This window comes from Palaemon carinicauda, chromosome 37, assembly GCF_036898095.1.
Source record: "Palaemon carinicauda isolate YSFRI2023 chromosome 37, ASM3689809v2, whole genome shotgun sequence".
In the NCBI taxonomy this organism is placed as follows: domain Eukaryota; kingdom Metazoa; phylum Arthropoda; class Malacostraca; order Decapoda; family Palaemonidae; genus Palaemon; species Palaemon carinicauda.
This window is the reverse complement of record NC_090761.1, coordinates 16,141,813-16,168,126: the sequence shown is the minus strand read 5'-3', so window position 1 is coordinate 16,168,126 and position 26,314 is coordinate 16,141,813. Positions and strand designations below refer to the sequence as shown.

Here is a 26,314-nt window from a genome sequence, read left to right as displayed (position 1 = left end):
CTCATAAGAACTTATACCTTGACGGTCACATTGCTAGTATCACGAACACAGCTTTAGTAGGCCGCGGACCATGCATAGCATTGTTTTAGGGAGGTGTAGGGTTTCTTCCTATTATGTGCTAAAACACATAAGAGGAATCCCCAGGTCAAAGCCAAAAAGCCAGATTGGCAAGGACTTCCACCCTCTCAAAAGATAACTCAATCCCTATAAAAAGCATTGGTGTGGATGTAGTGACTGAACAAATGACAAATTTGGAAGTACTTTGTATTTTTCCTAACGATACAAATCCATAGCTATCTATACAGATTGGCCTGTCAGCACCGGTCCCCCTTGAAGTCCTAACTCCAAGCAAAGGAAGGCTCACAGGCCAGGTGTGTGAATGAGAAGGGGTAGCTACTACCCCCCTCCCCCCTACTAGCTAAAAATCTAATTGCTTGTCTTTCAGCTTTGCCAAAAGTAATACCTCTATAAATAGCTACAGGATTGTGTCATTAAGAAAAATACAAATTACTTCCAAATTTGTCTTAACAGCAGCCTTGGCAAAGCCCTTCGTACTCCTGTAGTTGGGAAATTGTGTTAATGGTGGTTTCTTCCCGGAACCCTAAAGTGCCCTTCTTATTGTCATTCCTCTATCTGACTAAGTTAAAGATACTTTAGTGTTGTTTAATAAACAAATTTCAGATGCTGAAAACTCCCTCAGGTGTAGTAAGTCATCAAGACCTCCTCCTGCTCTTTCCTGTCAACATAAGTTTTACGTTCCAATGGGAGCATATCCTGGTTTGTGTACCTAGAAAAAATACAAATTATTTTTAAAATTTATAGTATTTACAATACAATTTGTATTTTGTATTGATATAGTCTCCAGCATTTGATGAAAAGAAAGAGAACAGATTTTCATCTTCTCAGTGGAATAAAATTTTATTCCCTGTAGAGATTGTCTAGATTGTACTGCCCCCCCCCTCTTTTATCAGTCATTATGAGTTATAATTCATGCTAAATCTACAGCTAGGTAGGTGTTACTACATTTTTAGTTAAGCTTTCTCTTATTGTCCCGAGATGCCATATACAGTACTGTACTCTAGAACTATTTTGTGTACGTCTTTCTGTACATGTATTTGATTGTTTTATTTTTCTTTTTTCCCCAGTAACAAACCGGAGTCCATAGATGTAACTATAGCAGATTTTGATAGTGTATTATATCACATTTCAAACATCAATGGAGATAAAACAAAAATACGGGTGAGTTTTTTCATTACTTAATACACTAATTGTTTGTGATCCAATACACCAGTATTTATAAGAGAATTAGCTGTTCATTATGTTCATAAAGAACCAATTCTTCTGATCAGCTTCGTATGTTTATTATTTTGGTGAATTTTGAAAGCAGGATACTCTGCATTCTATTTCGTAATATGATCTACTTGAATTTTATTGATTCGTAACTTCAGCTTTTCCTCTTACTGTGTTCTGATATCTTTTACAGGTCAGCATATCTTTAAAGTTCTACAAGGAATTGCAAGAGCATGGAGCAGATGATTTGGTACAGCAAGAGTATGGTTCCCTCCTCATGCCAGATCCAGAGTCTGGTTTCAATGTATCTCTTCTTATTGATCTTGAAAAATTACCCGAAGATTGGCATGCCTTAGTCAAGAAGATAGGTCTACTTAAAAGAAATTGTTTCGCTTCTGTCTTCCAGAAATACTTTGAGTGCCAAGAAGAAGGCATTGAAACAAATAAGAGAGCTGTTATCCACTACAGAGATGATGAAACAATGTACAGTATACCTTTATTTTATAGATTTAGAAATTAATGGGGGTGATAACGTATGAATTTTACTTATATGTAAATGACTAGGAGGCTTTCTTAAATTCATACAGATTATTAGATTAATCACCCCTATTGATTTAGCTTATCAAAGCTTATACAGCTTAATTTTTGAGATTTTTTCTTTTTGAAATTATATTGCATCAGAAATACTTTATCAATCAATTGCTGAGGATATTTAAGAGGAATTACCTTTAATTATATGCATTAGACCAGTATAATTATTGTACTTCAAATAGGCAACTTTAGTGTATTTAAAGATGTTCAGTTAAATGCAAATAATATAGCTAATTTGTCAGATGAATTATGTTAAAGTATTTTTGTTCTTACTTGAATGCAAACCATTGTCCTTTAATTAGGAGTATGACTTCAGAAAAGCTGAAATGACTGTTTAAACTTTTAAAGAGGTAAGCATAGTCACCTGTCAGCTGGCCGGTAACTCCTACCCACCGGGCAGGGGGAACAACTCTCACCTTGTCTTCGGACACTGGAAAGCACTGACATACAGTACTTCATCTAGCTGCTGTAATCTTTTGCTTTTTCTTTCAAATTGAATCTAGTAAATGCTCTGGCATACAGTGGAGTTTATGGATTATTAATTGAAGTCAAGGATATGCAATGTTACCTGATAACTATAATTCTTTGACTAGTTTTTTGTGTTACTTGCTGGTATCCAACATACCTACTTTGTCGGTCGGCCTGCCAGTTGTTGTTTTATCCCTTGTGTGTAGCCTCACAACGATGAAGACAATATGACCCAAGGAGTTGGTTTTCCTTAGACTTCACAGGTGCTCGTCTGAGTAACAGTCTACCGTACAGCCAATTACATGTGAAGGCTTTACTTTGGTGTTTACTAAACCCCAGAAATGCCGTAAGTACACATCGTCTGGTTATACCTCTTTTCTCCTATTTTGTCGTTAACATGCACGACTACTGTTGAAGATGAACTTCAAGTTCTTCCTTTTCCCTTGCTTCATGTTCTTTGGTGAATTTGCTGCAATTTCTTGGAGAAGACAGGAAGACTTTGTTGAAGAAGTCGGGGAAGTCTGATCAATGTGAGTTGCATACACACAATTCCTACCATTTTCTTCCCCAAGGGAGAGACAGTATGCTAACATCTGTTATGGAACTAAGCTCATGCACTGCCATTCAGAATGAAGAGTTCTGCCCTCCCCTCCCCCCTTCCTGGATGAGTGTCTCTCTCTCTCTCTCTCTCTCTCTCTCTCTCTCTCTCTCTCTCTCTCTCTCTCTCTCTCTCTCTCTCTCTCTCTCTCTCTCTCTCTCTCTCTTTTCTTTTCTTTTCTTTTCTTTTCTTTTATTTTAAGTGAGCACCAGCACTGTAATCTGGGTTATCTTCAAACAAGCTCAGGTTACATTCTGTAAAATTTTCACGCTCATCACCCTCTTAATGAGAGAATGTCTAGATGAAATAATTGAGCTTGAGCACGGCATATCATTCCCCTGCTGAAGCTTGGTGACGGAAGATGTCTCTCTCTCATCTTTTTCTTCCTCTTAATATTACTTCGACCTTCTCCTAATTTTTTAAACTTTCTTTTGTGTTGCCATCCTAACTCTGAGTAAAAGTTCCCATATGTATATGTGTATATATGTACATATATACAGTATCCATGTATTTTTTTCTTTATTGGCGTGAAAGTTTCTACATCCGTTATTGCCACTGCCGTGAATGTTTCTATATCCGTTATTACTGCCTGCTTTGATGAATGGGAGGAGGTGTCACGGTTGGGAGGTATTTGCGCTCAAAGCTATATGTGAGAGTATTAGATGATCTCAGCCATCCCAAAGATGGTTTGGACCTTTTTGGAGGAACTATTCTCAAGTGTTGGGTCTTTGGAATCCAGGGGGATCTAATACTTGGGGTAGAACTCTGGACTTTTGACCGGAAGCCCAGCATTACAGATATGGGGAGGATGATTTTATAGTTTCTTGGTCTCGGTACTAACAGGCGTGTTCAGCTTACACCTGTCCGTCTATATCTTGCTTTGGTGCTATCCTTCGTGTAGGGTATGGAGTGGACCATCTGGGAAGTATACTCTCATTGTGCCGATAGTGGAGAGTGAAAATTTCCTTTCCAACATGTGATGCCTTAATGTTCTCTAGCAGGTGAATCAAACAATTTTAAATATCATATTACCCATTTATTTTTTCGTATGGATTCTGCTGACAACGACCCCCCCTCCCCTGGATATGCTCCCCCCCCCCCTTCCCCCCGGCATTGTTGACGACCTCTAGCAATTCATTTAAAGAAAATTTTGTTGAGGACTTAAGAACTAAAAAGGGCTATACTTTGATCATTAAAAAAAAAAAAAGAGTAATTCGAGCAACACAGGAAAATTGAAAATCCTACATGTTACCCAAATCCCATTAGAAGCTAATTATGATGTGTTACATAAGATATTTGAATGCTACGGATTAATAGAAGAAATTAGAATGAAACTTCAAGATGATAAATGGGATTCTTGGTTATCATTTAATTGTCATGAGGAAGCATTCAATGCAAGCCGTAACATTATGAATATTAAAGTAGGTAATATGAGTATTAAGGGTGCTTTGTGTGATGGGGTACCTAAAGATCTGGATGTCTACAAACCAGTAGACTGGATTGATAAAGACGCAGAAGTAGTTATGCCATCCCAAAGAAAGCCAAAACCACCAATGTGGCTTCTTGCTCAATCTACAGGAGGTAGGGAAAATTATTTTATGATTGCAAATTTCCACAGAGGAAGGTAGGAACGATCGCACCTGTAGATGTATCTCGGTTTGGTAGGAAATGTTACTTGATAAATGCCAAGTCATACATAGTCTGTTATATTGTCCAATTTAAAGACAGAAAAGGATGATATAAAATTGGACATCAAACCCCATCTAAACTTTAGCTATGGAAGGGGAGTGATTTTCAATAGGGATCTATATGAATTTACTATCAGCGTGGAAAGTACATAAAGTACCTGGAACATCAATGATTTTCCATATGTTCCAGGATGCTGATGTACCTTTCCACATAGACATAGAAAATGAAAGGATTAAAGTTCGACCTTTTAAGCTGAAGCCACTGCAATGTTTTAATTGCTTTAAATTTGGGCATCCTTCCAATGTTTGCAAGAATGATAAAATTTTCAATATTAAACTTACCCGATAATCATGTAGCTGTCAACTCCGTTGCCCGACAGAATTTTATGGAGGGATACGCCAGCTATCACAATACTAGAAGGGGGTGTACTTACCAGCGCCACCTGTGGCCAGGTACTCAATCATTTGTTGTTTACACCTCCTCAATTATTCCTCTGTCGTGCCTCCGGCTAGACGTTCTGGGATACGCTTATGGTCTTCGAGTTTATTCTCGCTTATTTGGTGATGTATTCTCTTTGATTTACGGCTGTCGCATTACTAGAAACCTTCTGATATTAGCTAGATAGCTTTTATTTAATTCAGTTTAACGGTTAACGAATTTTTGCTTGTTTTTTGGATCTCCCTTTGACTTCTCTTGAAAACAAAATGTCTGACATTTCGCAAGCCCCCTCCCATAGACGATGTAGGTCTTGCAATAGACGTATTCCGAAGGTCTCGGTAGATCCTCACACCGCTTGTTCTGACTGTAGGGACAGACCCTGTCAGTTAGAAAATCGATGTGAGGAATGCGCCGGACTTTCGGATTTGGATTTTGTCCGACTTTTAAAGTATTCTTCTAAGTTAGAGAGAATTAGAGCTAGGAGGAGTTCTTCTCACTCTTCTTTATTTTCCTCATCTCATGATCCCCAACCTGATCCTACCCCTGTAGTGGCTACCCCCGATCCTACTGTGTGCCCTCCGCCTGATATGTCAGTGGTTTTACGCGCTATTCAGGCTTTAGGCGATAAGGTAGAGTCAGTGGTAAGTGACCATAAGTCTCTGATGGCCGAAGTGAAAGAGTTGAAGGCCAAGAGTGCAGTGGGTGAAGTTAGTGCCAGTGCTGTGACGAGTGCTAGTGTCGGTGCAGTGCCTTGTACTAGTGTTAGTGCCAGTGTGGTGCGTGGGGATTTTTCTGTGCGAGCCAGTCGTTCTCCCAGTCCGGGACCTCTTGCAAGCTCCCAAGCCCAGGGGAGAAGCAATGTCGAAGGGCATAAGGGTTCGGCAGGCCTTGTTAGGCGCACAGAATTATCCTCAGTGGTTGCGGGCGTGTCTTCCACAGACCGTCACTCCCACTTGCAGACGATTGAGCCCGTCTTCCGCTCGTCCGCTGATCTTCTCTCGGGGAAGAAACGTTGGTCTCAGGTCTCTAGACCGCTTAAACGCAGAGTCCAGCCCTCGAGTGCTCAGCCAGGTTGCAGTCGTTGGCTCAGCTCTGACTCGCCTCAGTCATCTAGCGACTGTACTCCGCCCAAGAGGAGTAAGGTACAACAGAGCTGCACCGGTGGTGCAACCACTGTTATGGCTTTACCTCAGTCTGCTACTGTCTCTGCTGATCCCAAGTGGTCTATGCTTCAGTCCATGCAAGCTCAGCTTTCGGACCTGATGCGTGAGTGTCGTGCTGAGAGTGTTGCTCCTCCTGCACCTGTGGTGCACTAACCTCCTGCACCCGTTCAGCCTGTGCTGCACCCTCCTGCACCGGTGGTGCACCTACCTCCTGCACCCGTTCAGCCTGTGCTGCACCCGCCTGCACCGGTGGTGCACCAACCTCCTGCACCCGTTCAGCCTGTGCTGCACCCGCCTGCACTCGCTGCACCCAGTCGCAGCTCCATCTGCCAGGCGTACGATGTTGAACCACTTTCTGTGTTCACTGTTCCCAGTGTTGTTCAGCATCAGCCTTCTTTAAGGCAACCTTCGGTTTGGGATCAGGAGGATTACTCCACTCTTCCTCCTCCTCCCCTGGCTGCTCCACCGGCGGTGCAACTCTCGGTGGAGGTACAACAACCTCTTCCACCTGTGAGTCAGTCTCAGCTGCTGCACCGAGCTCTACCCGTGCACCCTGATCCTGCTCCTCAGACATCTCTGCTTGTGGGAACTTTACCTTGCTCTGCACAGCCTCGGTCTCTTCACGCTCCACTCATACCACAGGAACAGGAACGGACTACTCCGCCTCCGTCCTCCGTTCAGCTGGTGCATTCCTTGGGTGCAACTCTTGCTAGGAGTCAACCTCCTTCACCCTTGCACCTGCCTTCTGCTCCGACTGTTGTTCAACCTATGCAGTCTGAACCTCAGGTTTTCCCTCAAGTTGAGGAAACCTCTGCTGTTGTTCCTACCCATTCTGACTCTGCGGTTCAGCATTCTGGTCCTTTTGCTTCGCTACCTTCTGCTGATGAAGTGTCGGATGATGAGGAGGCACATCTTGATCCCTCATCAGACGTGGAGGAGTCTAAGCCTTCTCCATTGTCTGTTGATTTTAGAAAGGTCTTGGCTCTACTCAGGGAGCTTTACCCTGACCACTTCGTCTCTGCTGTTCCCCGCTCTCCTCCATCTGAGTTTTCGCTAGGCGTGCAACAAGCTAAGTCGTGCTATACTAAGCTTGTCCTAGCTAGATCCTCCAAGAGGGCCTTAAGGATCTTAGGGGATTGGCTTCAGTCTAAACAACACCTGGGCAAGACTTCCTTCATGTTCCCTCCAACGAAGCTCGCATCGAAAGGTTGCGTTTGGTATGCCACAGGGGAAGCACCAGGCTTGGGAGTTCCTGCCTCTGCCCAGGCTGACTTCTCAAGTCTGGTGGACTCGCCTAGGAGGACTGCGATGAGACGCTCGAAGGTTTGTTGGACCTTCTCAGACCTGGATCATCTTCTGAAAGGGTTGTTCAGAGCTTTCGAGATGTTCAATTTTCTCGACTGGTGCCTGGGAGCCCTCAGCAAGAAAACATCTCCTGCGGACAAAGACTCTGCCATGTTAATTATGTCCTGCATGGATAAGGCTATCAGGGATGGATCGGGTGAGCTAGCGTCGTTATTTGTATCAGGGGTGTTGAAGAAAAGAGAACAACTGTGTTCCTTCCTCTCAGCCAGCATTACACCGTGCCAGCGGTCTCAGCTCCTTTTTGCTCCACTCTCAAAGTTCCTCTTTCCCGAGGAGCTAGTTAAGGACTTGTCGGCTGCCCTGATACAGAAGGACACGCACGATCTTGTAGCTTCATCGGCTCGTAAGTCTAAGGTTACCACCTCTGTCCCCAAGACTTATCGCTCTCCAGTGGCTGATACCCCGGCCTCTAGGTTCATACCGCCCTTTCGTGGTAGAGCCCCCAGCCGAGGAAGCTCCCGTCCAGACTCTCACAGGGGCAAGTCTAAGAAAGGACCCAGGACATCCAAGGGAAAGCACTGACTCTCAGATTCTCCAGACAACAGTAGGTGCCAGGCTCAAGATCTTCTGGCAAGCCTGGGAGAAGAGAGGTGCAGACGCACAGTCTGTCAGTTGGCTGAGGTACGGTTACAGGATTCCATTCTGCCTCAAACCGCCTCTGACCACATCGCCCATCAACCTCTCTCCCAACTACAAAGAAGAGGACAAGAGGCTAGCATTGCAACAGGAGGTGTCGCTACTTGTGCAGAAGAAGGCAGTGGTTATAGTCCGGGACCATCAATCCCCGGGCTTCTACAACCGTCTCTTTCTTGTGGCCAAAAAGACAGGAGGTTGGAGACCGGTGCTGGACATCAGCTCTCTCAACGAGTATGTCACCAAGCAGACGTTCACAATGGAGACGACCAAGTCGGTCTTAGCAGCGGTCAGACAGGAGGACTGGATGGTCTCATTGGATTTGAAAGATGCATACTTTCACGTTCCCATTCATCCAGACTCCCAGCCTTTCCTGAGATTCGTTTTCGGAAAGGTTGTCTATCAGTTCCAAGCCCTGTGTTTTGGCCTAAGCACAGCTCCTATGGTCTTTACTCATCTGATGAGGAATGTAGCGAAATTCCTGCACTTATCGAACATCAGAGCCTCCCTCTACCTAGACGACTGGCTGTTGAGAGCCTCCACGAGTCGTCGTTGTCTGGAGAACCTCTCTTGGACTTTAGATCTAATCAGAGACCTAGGTCTATTAGTCAATTTAGAGAAATCTCAACTCATTCCCTCCCAATCCATTGTGTACCTGGGAATGGAGATTCAGAGTCGGGATTTTCGGGCTTTTCCATCGGCCCCCAGGATAAACCAAGCCCTACAGTGCATCATGAGCATGCTGAAGAGGAGCAATTGCTCAGTGAGACAGTGGATGAGTCTCACAGGGACCCTCTCATCTCTGGCCCTGTTTGTCGAGCTGGGGAGACTCCACCTCCGCCCTCTTCAATTCCATCTTGCAGCTCATTGGGACAAGGGCTCGACTCTAGAAGCAGTCTCTATCCCTATCAACCAAGAGATGAAGACCACTCTCCGGTGGTGGAAGCACAATCTTCTTCTCAAGGAGGGTCTATCATTGGCCATCCAGACCCCCCATCTTCTTCTCTTCTCGGATGCATCGGACTCGGGCTGGGGTGCGACCTTGGACGGACGGGAATGCTCAGGAGTGTGGAACAAGGAACAAGGATTACTCCACATCAATTGCAAGGAACTGTTAGCAGTCCATCTTGCCCTGTTGAACTTCAAGTCCCTCCTGCTAGGCAAAGTGGTGGAGGTGAATTCAGACAACACCACAGCCTTGGCTTACATCTCCAAGCAAGGAGGGACCCATTCGAGGAGCCTTTACGAGATCGCAAGGGACCTCCTCATTTGGTCAAGAGGTCTAAACCTCACTCTGGTCACAAGGTTCATCCAGGGCGATATGAATGTTTCAGCGGATCGCCTCAGCAGAAGGAATCAGGTCATTCCCACGGAATGGACCCTCCACAAGAGTGTGTGCAACAGACTTTGGACGTTGTGGGGTCAACCTACCATAGACCTGTTTGCCACCTCCATCACCAAGAGACTTCCGCTTTATTGTTCCCCTGTTCCAGACCCTGCAGCGGTTCATGTAGATGCTTTCCTTCTGAACTGGTCCCATCTCGACCTGTACGCATTCCCTCCGTTCAAGATTATAAACAAAGTTCTGCAGAAATTCGTCTCGCACGAAGGGACACGGCTGACGCTGGTTGCTCCCCTTTGGCCTGCAAGAGAATGGTACACAGAGGTACGTCAATGGCTAGTCGACTTCCCCAGGACTCTACCTCTAAGAGTGGACCTTCTACGTCAACCACACGTAGACAGGTTGCACCCAAACCTCCACGCTCTTCGACTGACTGCCTTCAGACTGTCGAAAGATTCGCTAGAGCTAGAGGCTTTTCGAAGGAGGCAGCCAGTGCGATTGCCAGAGCTAGAAGAATTTCCACTCGTAGAGTCTACCAGTCTAAGTGGGAGGTCTTCCGAAGCTGGTGTAGAGCCAATTCAATATCCTCTACCAATACCTCTGTGATCCAAATAGCTGACTTCCTTATTCATCTTAGGAATGAGAGATCCCTTTCTACTTCTACAATTAAAGGGTATAGGAGCATGTTGGCCTCAGTCCTCCGCCACAGGGGTTTGGACCTGTCTTCCAACAAGGACCTTCAAGACATTCTCAAGTCTTTTGAGACGTCTAAAGAACGTCGTCTTTCCACTCCAGGCTGGAATCTGGACGTAGTCTTAAGGTTCCTTATGACATCTAGGTTCGAACCTCTCCAGTCAGCTTCCTTCAAGGATCTTACCCTCAAGACTGCTTTTCTCGTTTGCCTTGCAACAGCTAAGAGAGTCAGTGAGGTTCATGCCTTCAGCAAGAACATTGGTTTCACAACCGAATCAGCTACATGTTCTTTTCAGCTTGGATTCCTAGCAAAGAACGAACTTCCTTCACGTCCTTGGCCTAGATCGTTCGAAATACCTAGCCTCTCCAACATGGTAGGTAACGAACTAGAGAGAGTTCTTTGCCCTGTCAGAGCTCTCAAATATTATCTGAAGAGGTCTAAACCTATTCGAGGACAGTCAGAAGCCTTATGGTGTGCCATCAAGAAACCCTCGAGACCCATGTCCAAGAATGGGCTTTCGTACTATATAAGGCTTCTGATCAGAGAAGCACATTCTCACTTAAAGGAGGAAGACCTTGCGTTGCTGAAGGTAAGGACCCACGAAGTAAGAGCTGTTGCTACTTCGTTGGCCTTTAATAAAAACCGTTCTCTGCAGAGCATTATGGATGCAACCTATTGGAGGAGCAAGTCAGTGTTTGCATCATTTTATCTGAAAGATGTCCAGTCTCTTTACGAGAACTGCTACACCCTGGGACCATTCGTAGCAGCGAGTGCAGTAGTAGGTGAGGGCTCAGCCACTACATTCCCATAATCCCATAACCTTTTTAACCTTTCTCTTGAATACTTTTATTGTTGTTTTTATGGTTGTTACGGTAGGCTAAGAAGCCTTCCGCATCCTTGGATTTGGCGGGTGGTCTATTCATTCTTGAGAAGCGCCTGGGTTAAAGGTTTGGTAGAGGTCCTTTAGTAGGGTTGCAACCCCTTGTACTTTGGCACCTTTGGGTTGATTCAGCCTCCAAGAGGAACGCTGCGCTCAGTAAGGAAGACGAACTTTAAATAAAAGGCAGAGTAACGGTTCTATTCGACTTCCTTACCAGGTACTTATTATTTCATTGTTATTTGAGATAACTGTTATATGAAATTTGGGGATACTTAGCTATCCTTTAATCATGTACACTGGTTTTCACCCACCTCCCTGGGTGTGAATCAGCTACATGATTATCGGGTAAGTTTAATATTGAAAAATGTTATTTTTATTAATAAAATAAATTTTTGAATATACTTACCCGATAATCATGATTTAATCGACCCTCCCTTTCCTCCCCAGAGAGAACCAGTGGACCGAGGAATAATTGAGGAGGTGTAAACAACAAATGATTGAGTACCTGGCCACAGGTGGCGCTGGTAAGTACACCCCCTTCTAGTATTGTGATAGCTGGCGTATCCCTCCATAGAATTCTGTCGGGCAACGGAGTTGACAGCTACATGATTATCGGGTAAGTATATTCAAAAATTTATTTTATTAATAAAAATAACATTTTGTAATACTTGCTCCAATCTTGACCATGGAGAATGTACACTTGAGGCAAGATGCTTGAAATGCAACTCTAATCATAAATCTAATGGTAGGAGCTGCCAGTTTTATAAGTTAGGAGAAGCTGCCCTCAATAAATCAATTATTGAACATGTAAGCGTAGGGCATGCCAAGAGGATTTTAAATAAATCATCAACGTATGCAAAGACATTAAAAACAGGCGTAAAAGTTCCTCGGGAATCATCTAACCCACCTACTACTCTAGGTAGTTCTCGAAAAAGAAATTCACCATCTACTGATAAAGTGCAGCATAATAAGACAAGAATATCTCCTCGTAAAGATTTACCATTGTGTATCAATAAAAAGACATTGCCCACCACTATCCAACCTTACAAAGGATAGTACTAACCTCTTCCACGCCATGTCCTTGCCTGATTTAATGGAGTTTCCATTTGAAACCAAGTTATCAGGTGCACCTGTAGTGGGGAAGGTACAAAATCCTGGTAGCTCACAACCTATTAATCGGAAAAGAGAGAGACCTCCGTCTTTCTCACCCCCTTCCATTTGAAATATTAGAGTTGAGGTCCACCATCCCCCTCAACAATTAGATCAAAAGGACAGAAAGAACATCACAAACACAAAACCCAATTTATCAAGACCCTATCTAATAAAACCACCGGGAAATAGTGTTAGATCAAAAATTGCTAACAGGGAAGACTTCATCCAAAAGTTCTTCCAAAAAATAAAGCATAGTTTTTCCTCCATTTTGCAATGGAATTTTCAGGGTTTAAGGGCCAAATATGAAGAACTTAAGCTCTTAATTCACGAGCAATCCTCCATAATTGTATGTCAACAGGAGAGCAAGCTTGATGCTAATACCCCATGTCCTCGCGAATGTATTAGCTATAGGACACCGTATGATCACCGAGTAGGGAGCCATGGCGGAAGTCTCGTGTACCTTTGTCGAGATGTTCCTCAAATATCTTTGTCTATCTGTACACCTCTGCAGGCAGTGGTTGTACAGATTTATATAGGAAAAAAATATACAATTTGCTTTCTGTACCTGCCTCCAAATGATAACATATCGTATGATAATTTAGTAGAGGTGATTCAACAACTCCCTCAACCTTTTCTTCTACTTAGAGATTTGAATAGTAGACATCCTTTGTTGGGTGATGTTTTAGCAAACACCAGGGGCTATATTATATCATCAATTGTGGAAAGCGAGGATGTTGGACTCCTTAATAAAGGAGAGCCCACACTCTTTCATGTTCAGATAGGAGCCTTGTCATGCATTGACCTTTTAATTGCAAGCTCTAAGGGCCTTCTTGATTTTGTTTGGAGGACATTTGATGGTTGGCATAGTAGTGATCATGCACCAATCATTATAAACACCAACAATTGTCCACCTTTACAAAGATCGCCACGATGGAATCTTGACAAGGCGGACTGGGTTAAATTTCGTGAGACAAGTGAAATCGAGGGGAGTGCAGAACAGTTTGAAAGTATTGATAATGCTGTAGACCTAATGAATGGAACTCTCCATACAGCATGAGTCTATTCGATTCCCAAAACCACAGGGTTATTCAAACAATGACCAGTCCCGTGGTGGGTGGTCTTCAGAATTAACTGTCTTGCACAGAGCCACCAGAAAATCTCTTGACTAGATTGTGTAGACACCGTACTGAGGAAAATTTGATAACATACAAAAAGTGTAGAGCACAGTTCCGTCGAGCCATAAAAGAAGCTAGGCACCAATCTTGGGTATCTTTTGTTTCCTCAGTCAACAGTAGAACACTACCATCTTCTGTATGGAGGAAAATAAAAAAGATTGCCGACAAATTTACCCCAAACCCACCACTATTGTTGAAGGTGAACGGTCAGTATGTGACTGAAGCAAATGATGTTAGCTGGTCATTTTTCAAATGTATTATGCAAGTGTGCAGCAGCTCCTGGTCACCAGTATAGGAGCATTGAAGAAAAGAAAATTTTAAATTTTGCAACTAGAAGGGAAGAGTCGTATAATTCTCCTCTTACTGAAAGAGAATTTGATACCGCACTTGCTTCTTGTAACGATACAGCCCCTTGCCCCGATGGAATTCCATGTGTAATGATTAAACATGTACAATTTAATACAAAGTTATTTATTTTAAGCATTATTAATAGAATATGGCATGATCATAGTTATCCAAGTGTTTGGGAACTAGCCATTATTTTAACCTTTTTGAAACCCGGTAAGGACAAGTTTTTAGCAGAAAACTGTCAACCAATTGCATTGACATCTTGTTTATGTAAAATCATGGAGAAGATGGTCAATGCAAGACTGATGTGGTACCTTTAAAAGAAGGGTATTTTATCACCTATTCAGTGTTGATTCAAAAAAATGCCCTCAACGACTGATGTGTTAATACGACTTGAGTCCTCTATTTGTGAAGCCTTTACTTCCAAACAGCACCATGTGACAGTCTTTTTTGACCTTGAAAAAGCATATGATACTACATGGAGATATGATATACTTAAAACCATTCATGAATTGGTATTAAGAGGAGAGCTATCACTGTTTATTCAGTCTTTTTTCACAAATAGATTTTCAAGTGAGATTGGGGGAAACTCTATCAGAGAGTAAATGTCAGGAAGGAGTTCCTCAGGGTAGAGTGCTGAGTGTAACCCTGTTTGCTTTAGCAATTAATGGGACATCCTCAGTCATTCCCCGGGATGTTCTCTCAACACTGTTTTTGGATGATCTCTCCATATCATTTGCTGGAGCTAGAAGGGCAATGGTTGAGAGAAAACTACACCTCTCAATTAACAAAATTATCCAGTGGGCCGATATGAATGGATTTAAGTTCTCGACAAGTAAAACTGTTGTTGTCCATTTCTCTCTTATTCGGGGAGTACATCGAGAGCCTGATATGTACATTAAAGGTTAACGGATCCCATGTGTAAGTGAAGCTAAATTTTAGGCTTGATATTTGATTGTAAGCTTACATGGGTTTCTCACATAAAAGTGTAAAAAGTTATATGTCTTGAGGCTCTCAATCTTTTAAAAGTATTGTGCCATACTTCATGGGGGCAGACCTCAATAATATTTTAAAATTATACAAGGCCTTGATTTTTATAAAAATTAATTATTGATGTGAAATATACTCCCCAGCCACTCCAAGCAGATTAAAGATATTAGATTCAATACATCATGCTGGTATAAGATTGTCCACAGGAGCATTTAGAACTTTGCCTATCACAAGTCTCCTAGTTGATGCTGGAGAATTACCTTTAGACCTTTACCGAAAGCCTTTTATTGTTCGGTATTGGTTTGGGTTGCAAAGACTTCCTAATTCTTTAGCCTATCAGACTTCAAGCCTTGTAAAGCACACATCATACTTTGAGTTGCACCCAAAATCTCCCCAATCTAATGGTTTTTGAGTTATTATTATTATTATTATTATTATTATTATTATTATTATTATTACTTGCTAAGCAACAACTCTAGTTGGAAAAGCAGGATGCTATAAGCCCAGGGGCTCCAATAAGATTAAAATATCTCATATAAACCATAGAAAAATTTAACAAAACAAGAGGAAGAAAAATAAGATGGAATAGTGTGCCTGATTGTACCCTCAAGCAAGAGAACTCTAACCCAAGACAGTGGAAGACCATGGTACAGATGCTATGGCACTACCCAAGATTAGAGAACAATGGTTTGATTTTGGAGTGTCCTGCTTACCATAGCTAAAGTGTCTCTTCCACCCTTACAAAGAGGAATGTGGCCACTGAACAATTACAGTGAAGTAAGAAGAAATTGTTTGGTAATTTCAGTGTTGTCAGGTGTATGAGGACAGAGGAGAATATGTAAAAAATAGGCTAGACTATTCGGTGTGTGTGTGTGTGTAGGCAAAGGGAAAATGATCCGTAACCAGAGAGAAGGAACTGATGTACTACTGTCTGGCCAGTGAAAAGACTCCATAACACACTAATGGTAGTATCTCAACAGGTGGCTGGTGCCCTGGCCAACCTACTACCTTGATATAATTAGAAGTAAGGTGCTTCCATTTAAGGTATCATCCACGCCTCCATGGAAATTACCAGAGGTATCTTTTTGTAAATACTTTATTGGAATTAAAAAGAATATGACTGATAGAATATGACTGACTTAGAATCAGGTCTCTCTTTATGGAAGATGTTGCAGAACATAGGGCATCAACTTTTATACATACTGATGGCTCCAAATCTGATGCTGGCGTTGGATTTGGAGTACATAGTAATGGTTTTAATTGTAGAGGTGCATTTCCTCTAATAGCTTCCATATTTACTGCTGAACTGTATGGCATGCTAACCACTATTGAGAAAATAGCGTTGGAGGAGGGGGGTAATTTTACCATTTTTAATGATGCAAGGAGTGTCCTTCAAGCTTTAGAAGTTTTTGATTCTAGTAATCCTTTAGTTTTAAAGATTTTAGAAGGACTTATTATTGGACGGAGAGGTATAATGGTTCGGTTTTGTTGAGTTCCAGCACATGCAGGTGTGTGGGAATGAGACGGCAGGTTTACTGGCGAAAAATGCTGCATCTCAGTTGCTACCAAGAAGGTATCCCAATCCCTGTAATGATTTTCTTCCTAACATCAAGAAATTGTCTTTTAATAATTGGCAACAGCACTAGGATAGTCTAGATGGCAATAAAATGAGAGAAGTAACAAATGTCACATCTCCTTGGGGGTATAACATGATGCCCCGAAAATGGGAGATGTTTCTTTGTCGTCTCCACATTGGTCACACTCAGTTGACACTTGAGTTTCTGCTGAAGGGCCAACACAAACCGTATTGCGATGACTGTTTGTTACCTTTAACAGTGAGGCATTTGTTGACTGAATGCCCCAATTATAACAACTTAAGAAATAAGAGTTGAAAGACAGAGGCTTGCATGGCTGAGGACTATGAATCGTGAAGTAGTTAATGATGAATGGAGAAGGATTCAATTAAAAGCTCAAGATAGAGATGATTGGCAAAATCTGAGGCCCTTTGTGTTAATAGGCATAGGAGGAGGAGATGATGATGAATTGGTATTTCTCCAATATAGCTAGGAAAAATACAAATTACTTATAGGAATTTGTGCTGTTTCATTACAGTGACATTTCTATTCACTCATGAACCATTTTCGACCACCAACAGACTAGTTAAACTGAGAATATCTGCTTTCCATATCTGGTAGAATCCTTGTTATTTTTTAGAAAAATCTTGTCTAATGGTGCCTGGAGGAGTATAGATACCCGAATTTGGAATGCATGCAATAGTACTCAAAGGGTTAATCCTGACCACTAATCAACGTTCTCAGACTAAGCTTGAGAACATACGCTATCTATGTCCGGTAGAATTGTGATTTAGACATTTAAAAATCTGCAACTAAATGTAGATTGCATCTAATGGTGCCAATGGCAGTAAAAATACCAGGACGTGAATACAGTACTGTACATCCTATGATGCTCAAGTGGTTAATAATACTCATGGATATGCTATGAATTACAGTATATATGATATGAAGTGTATTTTTGGTATAATTACAGTACAGTACTGTACAATCAAATGTTGGTACTGTATGTAATATCATTGTGTTGGTTTTTACTTATATCTTCTTTGCTCTGTTCATTTTTTTTTCATGTTAAACTGCTGTTATTAATTTTCAATATTGAATAAAATAATTTTTATATTTCTTACAGGTACGTTGAGGCCAAGACAGATAGAGTCACTGTTGTTTTCAGTACAATTTTTAAGGACCCCGATGACATAGTCATTGGAAAAGTCTTCATGCAAGAATTTAAAGAAGGCAAAAGAGGAAGTCAAACAGGTAGGTCACCACTAAAGATTCATTTTTATGAGCATACAAATTTTAATATACATTTTGGAGTAAGCTGGCAACAGTTGTCAAAACTTGCTACTTATGTTAATTAATAAGTGAGAGGCTGTGGGGTCCCAACCCTTTCACTTGACCCTTGGCAGCCTTTGTTTCATTAGCCATATCGCTGTACAGATTTCTATTTTTACTTTACTCAATGACAAGTTATTTTTTCACTATTTTGATTCCCCTTTGGTGATGTTTTTGATTTTGTTTGTGATTGTGTCATCTTATTAGAATGATGTCTGATTCTAGAAAATAGGATTAGCCTAGATGTCCAGGGATTGACTTGAGTGTTGGTACTTGTTCCTAGTATGTCTATAGATCCTCATTCTTTTATTTATTTCAAGTAAGGATTGTTCACCTCTTATATTCATTGATTATCCTCCCTGATCTCTTGCCCACTGAAAAAATGTAGTGTCGAAGAAGGCATTGTTGGGGCCTGCTTTTCTTCTCCAGACCACTTCAAGGCTCTTGTAGCATTGATCCATAATTCTGGTCCAATTACAGTATTTTACTGTATCATCCCAGCTTCTTCCTGGGGATAGTACTTTACTTCTGAGGAGGGGAATGACAGTAATCAGCTGTCTCTCACTTGGGTTAGGATGATAGATGATACAATGGCTTCTTCTAGCTCCTGCATATGTAACCCTGAGATATCTTGAAGAAACTATGGAGTTGGAGAAAGCTTTATGGCCCTTTATTGGGTTAGTGAACAAACCATTCCTTGTAGCCTTGCTCTTGAGCACTTGGCAAAAATTTAAAACACTATTATTTGTCTCCTTGAATGCTTATGCTTTAAATGTAACTTTCCATACTACTGCAACTCTAGTTCCTACTGAGATTTCTGCCTTAACTTGGTCCTTGGTGCATTAAGGAGAAGCACCTGGACTTAGGGGGTCAAAGAAACTCATTTCTCATCGTCTCTTTTCTGAACTAGTGGAAATACTGTACTAGATATCAGTTTGGAAGGCCACCCTTATGAAAGAAGGCTTCAGAGGCTTTTAATGATCATCACTCTATTTGATGATATGGCATAATCCAACTATACGCTATAAAGTTGGATATATTTGGTATCAAGATTAGAATCATTGGTTTTTTATTAGGCAGATTCATGAAAGAGTGTGTGGGAAGCACCATTTTTAAACTTTTTCATGAGTTAAGAAAGCATAGTAAAGGAAAGTAAACATGTATACAAAATGGTTTTTGTTCCACATCCGGTGTTGTGCCTCTTCCGCAGAAGAGGCTGTATGTCGCCATTCCTCTGCCCGGCTACCCTTCTCGTCTGGTGTGAGACCTAGGGACACAGAGTCATAAGACAGTATCCTGGAGTAGTGGCGTTTCTTCCCTCGGTCGTCTGTCCCCTCTTGACGTGCCTGAGCCGAGGTGGCGGGGAGCGGGTATGGGGCGACATCAGTGGTAGAGAACTCCTCCCACGGAATACAGTTTTCGTAGAAATTCATATTCCCACAGTTGACAAATTATCTGTACATAGGATACTAATAAATTCATGAAAGAAAAGGAAACAAAGTACTGTACTGGAGATATATAATTAATGCACATTGAACTACAGGAGTTAAGACCCAGTAGTAGCTCAAGACTTTGATGAGCTCACCTTAACCACTTGAAGAATCACAAGACTTTTTTTTTGTTTTCCATTACATAACAAGGTGGAGGAAGTAAAACTAAGCTTAAATTGTCTTGTTTACATAAATGCTTCAAAAGTTATAATGTTCTTAATTTGGAGCAGATAAGAAGTAATTAATTAGGTGTTTAGTTCTCTTGCTAGGTTCATTCTTAAACATGGCCATCAATTCTTTTACTTGGAAAACTAGATTTAAAGAATTTAATGTTTTACATAACTTGGTCCTTAAAATATGCTATGGTGCATTTAGAAATAAACCTTTAGAGAGCATTTATTTGGATACAAGTTGATTATCATCTTACCTTTAAAGGGGGCCACTGGTATGCAATATTTGCCTAAAATTAGATCTGGCTTCAGTAATGCATCTAGTGGCGTACAAGTAGCTAAAAACTCTATTTAATGCACCAATATCAATGAAACCTTTTCAATCCCAAATAATTAATCATTTATATAAGTTACCTCACTGTGTGTGGGTATTGACAGCAGAATGGATAGCATTAGTGAAGGTATTGGAACTTTACTTTTAAAGAAAATTTCTATCATATACTATGACTCTTAAAAAAGGTTTAGATTCTATGAAATTTTTTAGTTGCTACCTTTCAGTTCAAAAGACTCAAGAAAGGCTATTCCACAATTATTGTTACAAATCTGTTCATGTATGCTGTCTTCTTTTGTGGGCATTCATTCTAGCTGTGTAATGAACAGATGAGGTGAAAGTCGACACTTATGAATTATCTTGGTACATTAAAGAGTACACCCATCCCTAATATGACACCAGCTAAATTTTATACTGTATATTGAAGTAGCAACTGGCCCCTTATTACTAATAATGATAAATAAAGAAGTGTTAAGGATACCATTAGCTTCAGGCCTACAAGTTTCAAATAGTTCCCCAGCAATAGACATGTTAGTGACAAACCTATATAAGCCATCAGCATTAGAGGATGCCTTCCAACATCCATAGGACAACCTCAATGTCTACTTTTCCACCATTATGTCTGATTTATAGAGTAGTCAGCAGGATACTGAGTACACCAAGCATCAGAGTTACCTTGGTGGCTCCCAAATGGCCACATGCAGAATGGTACCCAGACGTCAAGGTGCTTTTTACTGATGTTCTAAATGAGCTACCTGAAGCGCCCAACTTGCTTTGCACAGTACTTGCAGACACACCACAACTCCGTGACATCCCTGCCACTTCACAGGTGAAGACTCCCCTGCATCTTCAAGCGAAAGGCTTTTTGCGAGGCACTGCACATGAGAAGTCTGGATACTTACACAAATCCTCGACAGCAGTATACCAGGCAAAGTGGCCATCTTCAGTGATTGGTCTCGTAGAAGAGGTACTTCTCCGGTCAGAACTACTATATAACAAATCGCAGTCTTCCTCATCTGTCTTCGCAGAAAGAAGCTCTTTTCAGTCTCAGCAGTGAAAGTCTATTGCTTAGCCTTGAGCCAGGTCTTTAGGCTGAAGGGCTTAGATCCTTCCTTTTTGTGAGAGAACTCGAACCACCCGAGAGGAACGTCACATAGTTCTTAGGTCTCTGGAGAAGGCAGCGTACAAACCCGTGAGGCAAGGTCCTGATAAGGATGTGATGCTTAAGACAGTTTTCCTGCCTGCCATGCCCTCAGCAATCACATCTGGTTGGTCATACTGTACAGAAGAGTGGAGAAAGGTCTCCTTTTCCTTTGTCCCTGAGTTTGCTGCCAAAATGCAGAACCTGTCTGTGCATAAACCCCAGGTTTGAGACCTTTTCCATCTCGGTCAGGGAAATTACCGATGACCCAAAAGATTTACTTCTTTTCCCTGTGTGGGCACTACGACTCTTTCTGAAGCAGACTTGACCTTCGGACTGCAGCTCCAAAATCTGTTTATCAGCACAGGCAGGTGTAAAATATCAAGAAACACTATCTCCTTTTGATTTTGAAAGGCAATAAAGAGAGCACAAACCCAAGCAGCAGGAGAACCAGAAATGCTTGAGTGTACACACTCACAAAGTTAGAGGAATGGGAACAACAAAAGCCCTTAGGAGCAACCTGTCAGTTGGTTAAATCTTGAAGGCAGGAGACAAGAAATGTCAGGAATCCTTAACAGCCCACTATTGATGTGTTCTCCCTATGAACTGTGGTAGCTGCTCATTAGGTTGTTTACATACATACCTCTCGCACAGGCCAAGAAGCATATCATCCAAGGTAGTGGCTGTGACATTCTTTCTCTTTCCTTGAGGGGCAACTGTCGAGCCTTTATGTCAATGGATCGGACTTTGATGTAGGTAAGATACCATGCTAAGCAACTATTCTATGTAGTTTTAGATAAGTGTCCCCCCCTTCATGTTTGTGAGGAGGAGGAGGATGGACAGAAATGTAAACCGATCACTTTCAAATTAGCTATGCATTTTAGATGTTATATCCCAATGGGGATAAAGTATAGGTTCCTCCATGACTGTCTGTCTACCCAGAGAAACCTAACCTATCACCTGAAAGTATTCTCAGGTCGATAGGACGTTGATTTGAGTTAACACTTTTGAACCTATCCTGGTCTGAGTGTCCTGACATCCAGGATTTTGGACCAGCCAGTTTGGTTATAGGTACCGTACTTCTTCCCTCATAAGGATAAGTCTCTTATTACAGGACAAGAGTTTGTATTCATGTGCAAACAATTCACATATTAGAAATATATATTTCTAAACTATACAAACCTGAATTATTGTTAAACTTCCCACCTGCAATTCCTAGCTGAAGGTTGAAGTGACAAATGAGTAAGCTGGTAGGGGAACCACCCATAAATACCGACACCTTGTTATAGATTTTAACAGCAGAATTTCCAACTTCGCTGAAATCATATTCAGATTTTATAGTTAGGAAAAATACAATTTTTTTTTTATTTGTGATTTTCTTTTGTCAAAAGCTCTTTCTTTGTATATTCATTATAAGCAGTGTGACCTTGAGTTAGGTTTTAGAATAAATTTTATTATTAAAATTCTTTTTATTTTTACTATATAATTATTAAATACCATTTATCATACATTTGCGAGTTTATTTAGCCTATAGAGCTTAGTGTATATTGAAATTCTTGATTTATATTAGAATTGTAATAAACATTTTTACTCTACCAAATTACTGTTGGGTTAGTTTAGTCCTGATTCTTTGAACCAGACTGTCTCTTTATGAAGTTATTCGGCTATGTGTGAGGAGTTCAAAATAAGGCATTTTCTCTTTAGTATAGCTTACCTTGTCTTCTGAGAAGTACCTGTATAGGCAGGCACAGTAAATAATTGGAAGGTGTTTGCTTCAAGGGGACTTTCACTGTGTTTTGAAGCAGTGAGAGAGAATCAAATTTTTCCTTATAGATTTAAATTTGTTAGTTTTCCAACCCATTGATGTAGAACAAAGGAGATGGTTGCTTTTCCAAATATTCTTTTAAAGAATGTCAAACTTCTGGATAATGATGCATATGGATGTTTATTAGGAGTACAGTTTAATCTGCTGAGGTGCCGAGTATTGGACTTCAGTTCCTAAACCAAAGATCCCCTCTCAAATTTGGGACAAAGTTATTAATTCAACTAGAATTAAACATATCCCGAAGCTGGTATGGTATTACATGGATCTTTCACTACCTTTTCCGAGATAAAAATCAGGCTGGCTGATTTTATTAATGTACTGTATGATAGTACAAAATTAGCATAGTAATACGATTCAGATCTGCGATGTGCTATGCAGATTTTGCTTGTTTATTGCTAAAAGATTACGATCAGTATTTAGGTTGCAAAATGAATAGTTTAAGGGCTCCAAGAGGAAGTCTTGCCTTTTAGATTTTTTTTAGGCATCTTTCAGCATAGAGGAAGAGACGCTTCTAATACTAGAAGAGGTGTGTAATGTCTTGGCATATCATTTGCTATATTGTCAATGTAATGTGGGCTCAAGTTCATCTAATGGTATAGGGTTTATAGCAACTACCTCAGGTGCTCTTCAGGGCTGGATAGCCTTTTCACGTTTGTGATTTTTATAATGGTAACGGCAACTCGCTTCATTTTGCTATTGTTATTTTCTCTGTTGAGAAAATAACTTGAGAATTTTATTGCTTTTATAAGCTAATCTGTATGATCAAAGTTTTTCTCTAGGAGGTTGGTTTATAAGGTCAAGAACTGGGAGAGGTAACAAAGTAGGATTTATTATTTTGATACTTACCTTTAGGTCACATGATGGCCATCCCTCCTCGCCACTTCAAGTGGTTTCTGTATTAATGGAGGTCGCTATCAACTTAAAATTGTGAGGACTTGAGAGATGGGGTTAGGGACTTGCCAGCCATAGGGTTCCATTTAGGGGCTACTCTCCTAGGTTGGGGCTCCTACACTGGCGATCCCCGGAGAAGGTATGTACAGAATTTTTTCTAAATGTCAAAAGCTCACTGTTCATAGGTATAGGCAGTGTCACCTAGGTGTAAGTATCAAAATGATAAATTTTATTAAGATTGTTTTTACTTCTCATCACCTTCCAGGCTGTCCAACAATCTCCCCCTGGAAGTTTTTGTATAAAGTGCATGGGTTTCTTAGCTGTAAAAGCCAGGGTTATGAAGTTGGTAACTGTGGCATCATTTCAAGTGTCTTTGCAGTTGAGTTGTTGGCTTAACACAATGACGATCTTTATCTCTTCTGGTGGGTCTCTGGAGGAAGATAGTTTAACACTTTTTGGTTCTTCACATTTGCAGATTGTTTTTTTCTGGTGTGGCTTTGAAAGAAAATGATAAAAATTTAGGAGATTATTCTATCTCTGTTATTAATTAATTTTGGGGGGGGTGGGAAGAAAAATTAGTATTTCTTAAGCCCAATCCTATACAAGATTCACATTTATGTAATGGAATAAAGGAGTGTATTCACACTTGCATTACTGCAAATATGTTTAAGCTAAAAAGAAATAAAAGTTTTTATCACACAGGGCTTGAAAAATCACTTTAATAATAGTACCAAGTCTCTCCAAGTGGATAGCAGTATGGTATCATGCCAGGTAGGAACACTTCAGATGCCATATTTGCTTTTTGAATATTAATGGAGAAAGAATTGCATTGTCTGCTTGTGAACCCAGAGAAAGCTTATGACGGGATGCCAAGAGATGAGTACGAGAATAGTTAAACGGCAGCGGTGTTTGCTGTTGGCACAATGGAATAGTTTAATGTTTTTGGTGGTATTGTACTAGGGATTGGCTTTAAGCACCTTCCTGTTTGCAACTATCATGGACTGATTGACCGATGATATTAGATAGGAGTCTTCTTGGCTTATGTTATTTGCAGATTGCATAGTGATCTGTGGAGAGAGTAATGAGAAGGTTGATGCAAATCTAGAAATTTAGAGGTGCCCTTGAGAGAAGGGTATGCAAATCAACTGAAGTAAGACAGATTATTTAGGTGTAAATGAGGGGATGGCAGGAATGTAGTGTGATTGACAGGCATACAGCATAACTGAAAAAGTAGAAAAATTTAAATAATTGGTCTGAAATACAAAGTGATCGGAAGGTGAGGAGGAGAATTCAAACTGGGTGGAATGGCTGGAAAAGAATATCAGGTGTGATATGCAACAAAAGCATATCTGCAAGTTTGAAAGTGAAGGCCTATAATATTGTAAGACCATCTATGCTGTATTGTTTGGAGACCATACCTTGAAGCAAGAAACAGAGATGGAAGTTGCAGAAATGAAAAGGCTAAGGTTCTCCTGGAGATAATGAGGAAGAATATCAGAAATTAAATCGTTAAAGGAACTGCAAAAGGTGGTTCAAGCACGTGAAGAGAAGGGAAGAAGAGGATGCTAAGCAAAAAGCCACCTGACAGATGGAAGAGGTGAAGGTCTGAGAAGATTTATGGATTCAAAAGAAGATATGAGATCAGTTAGAATTAAAGAGGATTCAGCAGGTAAAAGTAGATGGAGACACGAATTGCTGTGGCGGCCCCTGAATGGGAGAAGCTGAAAGAAAAAGATGACGACCCAGTCTCTTCAAGCCAACTTACCTTAATGATATCCCTTTAACCAATCAATCTTTTATAACATCATTATGGAAAAGATATAAGAGCAATATTATTCACCGCTTATAAAAGACTAAATAATGGTTAGCATCAAGAAAAAGGGTTTAGGAGGCTGATACTGTTTTAGAAGTACTTTTCTGTATTTCATGTAAGTAAATACGTTTCTGGAAGTGTAATTGGGGGATAGTATATATTCTTGGATATTCAATATTCATTGGTATCTGTTACCCAACCTAAGCAGATGTGGAGGCTTGACTATACAAGCGGTACTGTAGTAATGATAACATAGTAAATTACCTTGATGATGATGATAGACAAGTAATAGAAAAACAAATCCACATTACATATTGGTTACAGCAAATACCATACTAAATATTAACCCTCTGAGCATCAAGTGCATTATCCATTCATGAAACTGTATAGGAAATTTACTGAGCTTTCTAATGAAATTTTCAGTTTCTTATCATTATTCCTTTGTTAGTTATGGTACAAAACAACAATAACCTAAGTATGTTAACACTTGATATCATTGCTCACCGTAAACAAGTTTGCAATTCATAAAACTGACACTAATTTTGTTGCAGTCGGGATCACCAAAGGGCTACAATATAGTATTTTAACTGTTCAAAGTACTGTACTGTACATTACATGCATCATAATATTCCATTTTTCTTGGTTACTCGCCAGCTCTTCTAGTTTTATGAGCTTTGCTTGATATGCAGTGCAAGGAGGTACAGTTAGAAACAAAAGAACCCAGACACTCAAGGGAAATTTTTCGTCAGATGTCTCTAGTGTTCCCTTGTCAAAACAGACAAGGTGTTGCCTTTCTTACTACTTTTACGAAATGGGCGGAGCCTTCTCCAACTTTAGCGAATCAAACAGTGAACGGCTGTCTTTGTTAGCAAAAGCATACAAAATTTACAAATCGAGTTGCTATATTTCAATTCTTTATTCTCTCAATTAT

At 40.8% G+C, this 26,314-nt stretch overlaps 1 protein-coding gene across 2 annotated transcripts in view; it reads left to right on the top strand.

Annotated features, from left to right (window-relative positions):
- The window catches only part of Arpc2 (Actin-related protein 2/3 complex, subunit 2), a 71,028-nt gene that overhangs the window by 10,896 nt on the left and 33,818 nt on the right, over positions 1-26,314 (top strand). For both annotated transcript variants that reach the window (XM_068360769.1, XM_068360768.1), the window contains exons 2-4: positions 1,146-1,239; positions 1,484-1,773; positions 17,517-17,644. In XM_068360769.1, coding sequence (XP_068216870.1) covers positions 1,146-1,239; positions 1,484-1,773; positions 17,517-17,644 — 512 coding nt within the window. The remainder of the gene's footprint in view (positions 1-1,145; positions 1,240-1,483; positions 1,774-17,516; positions 17,645-26,314) is intronic.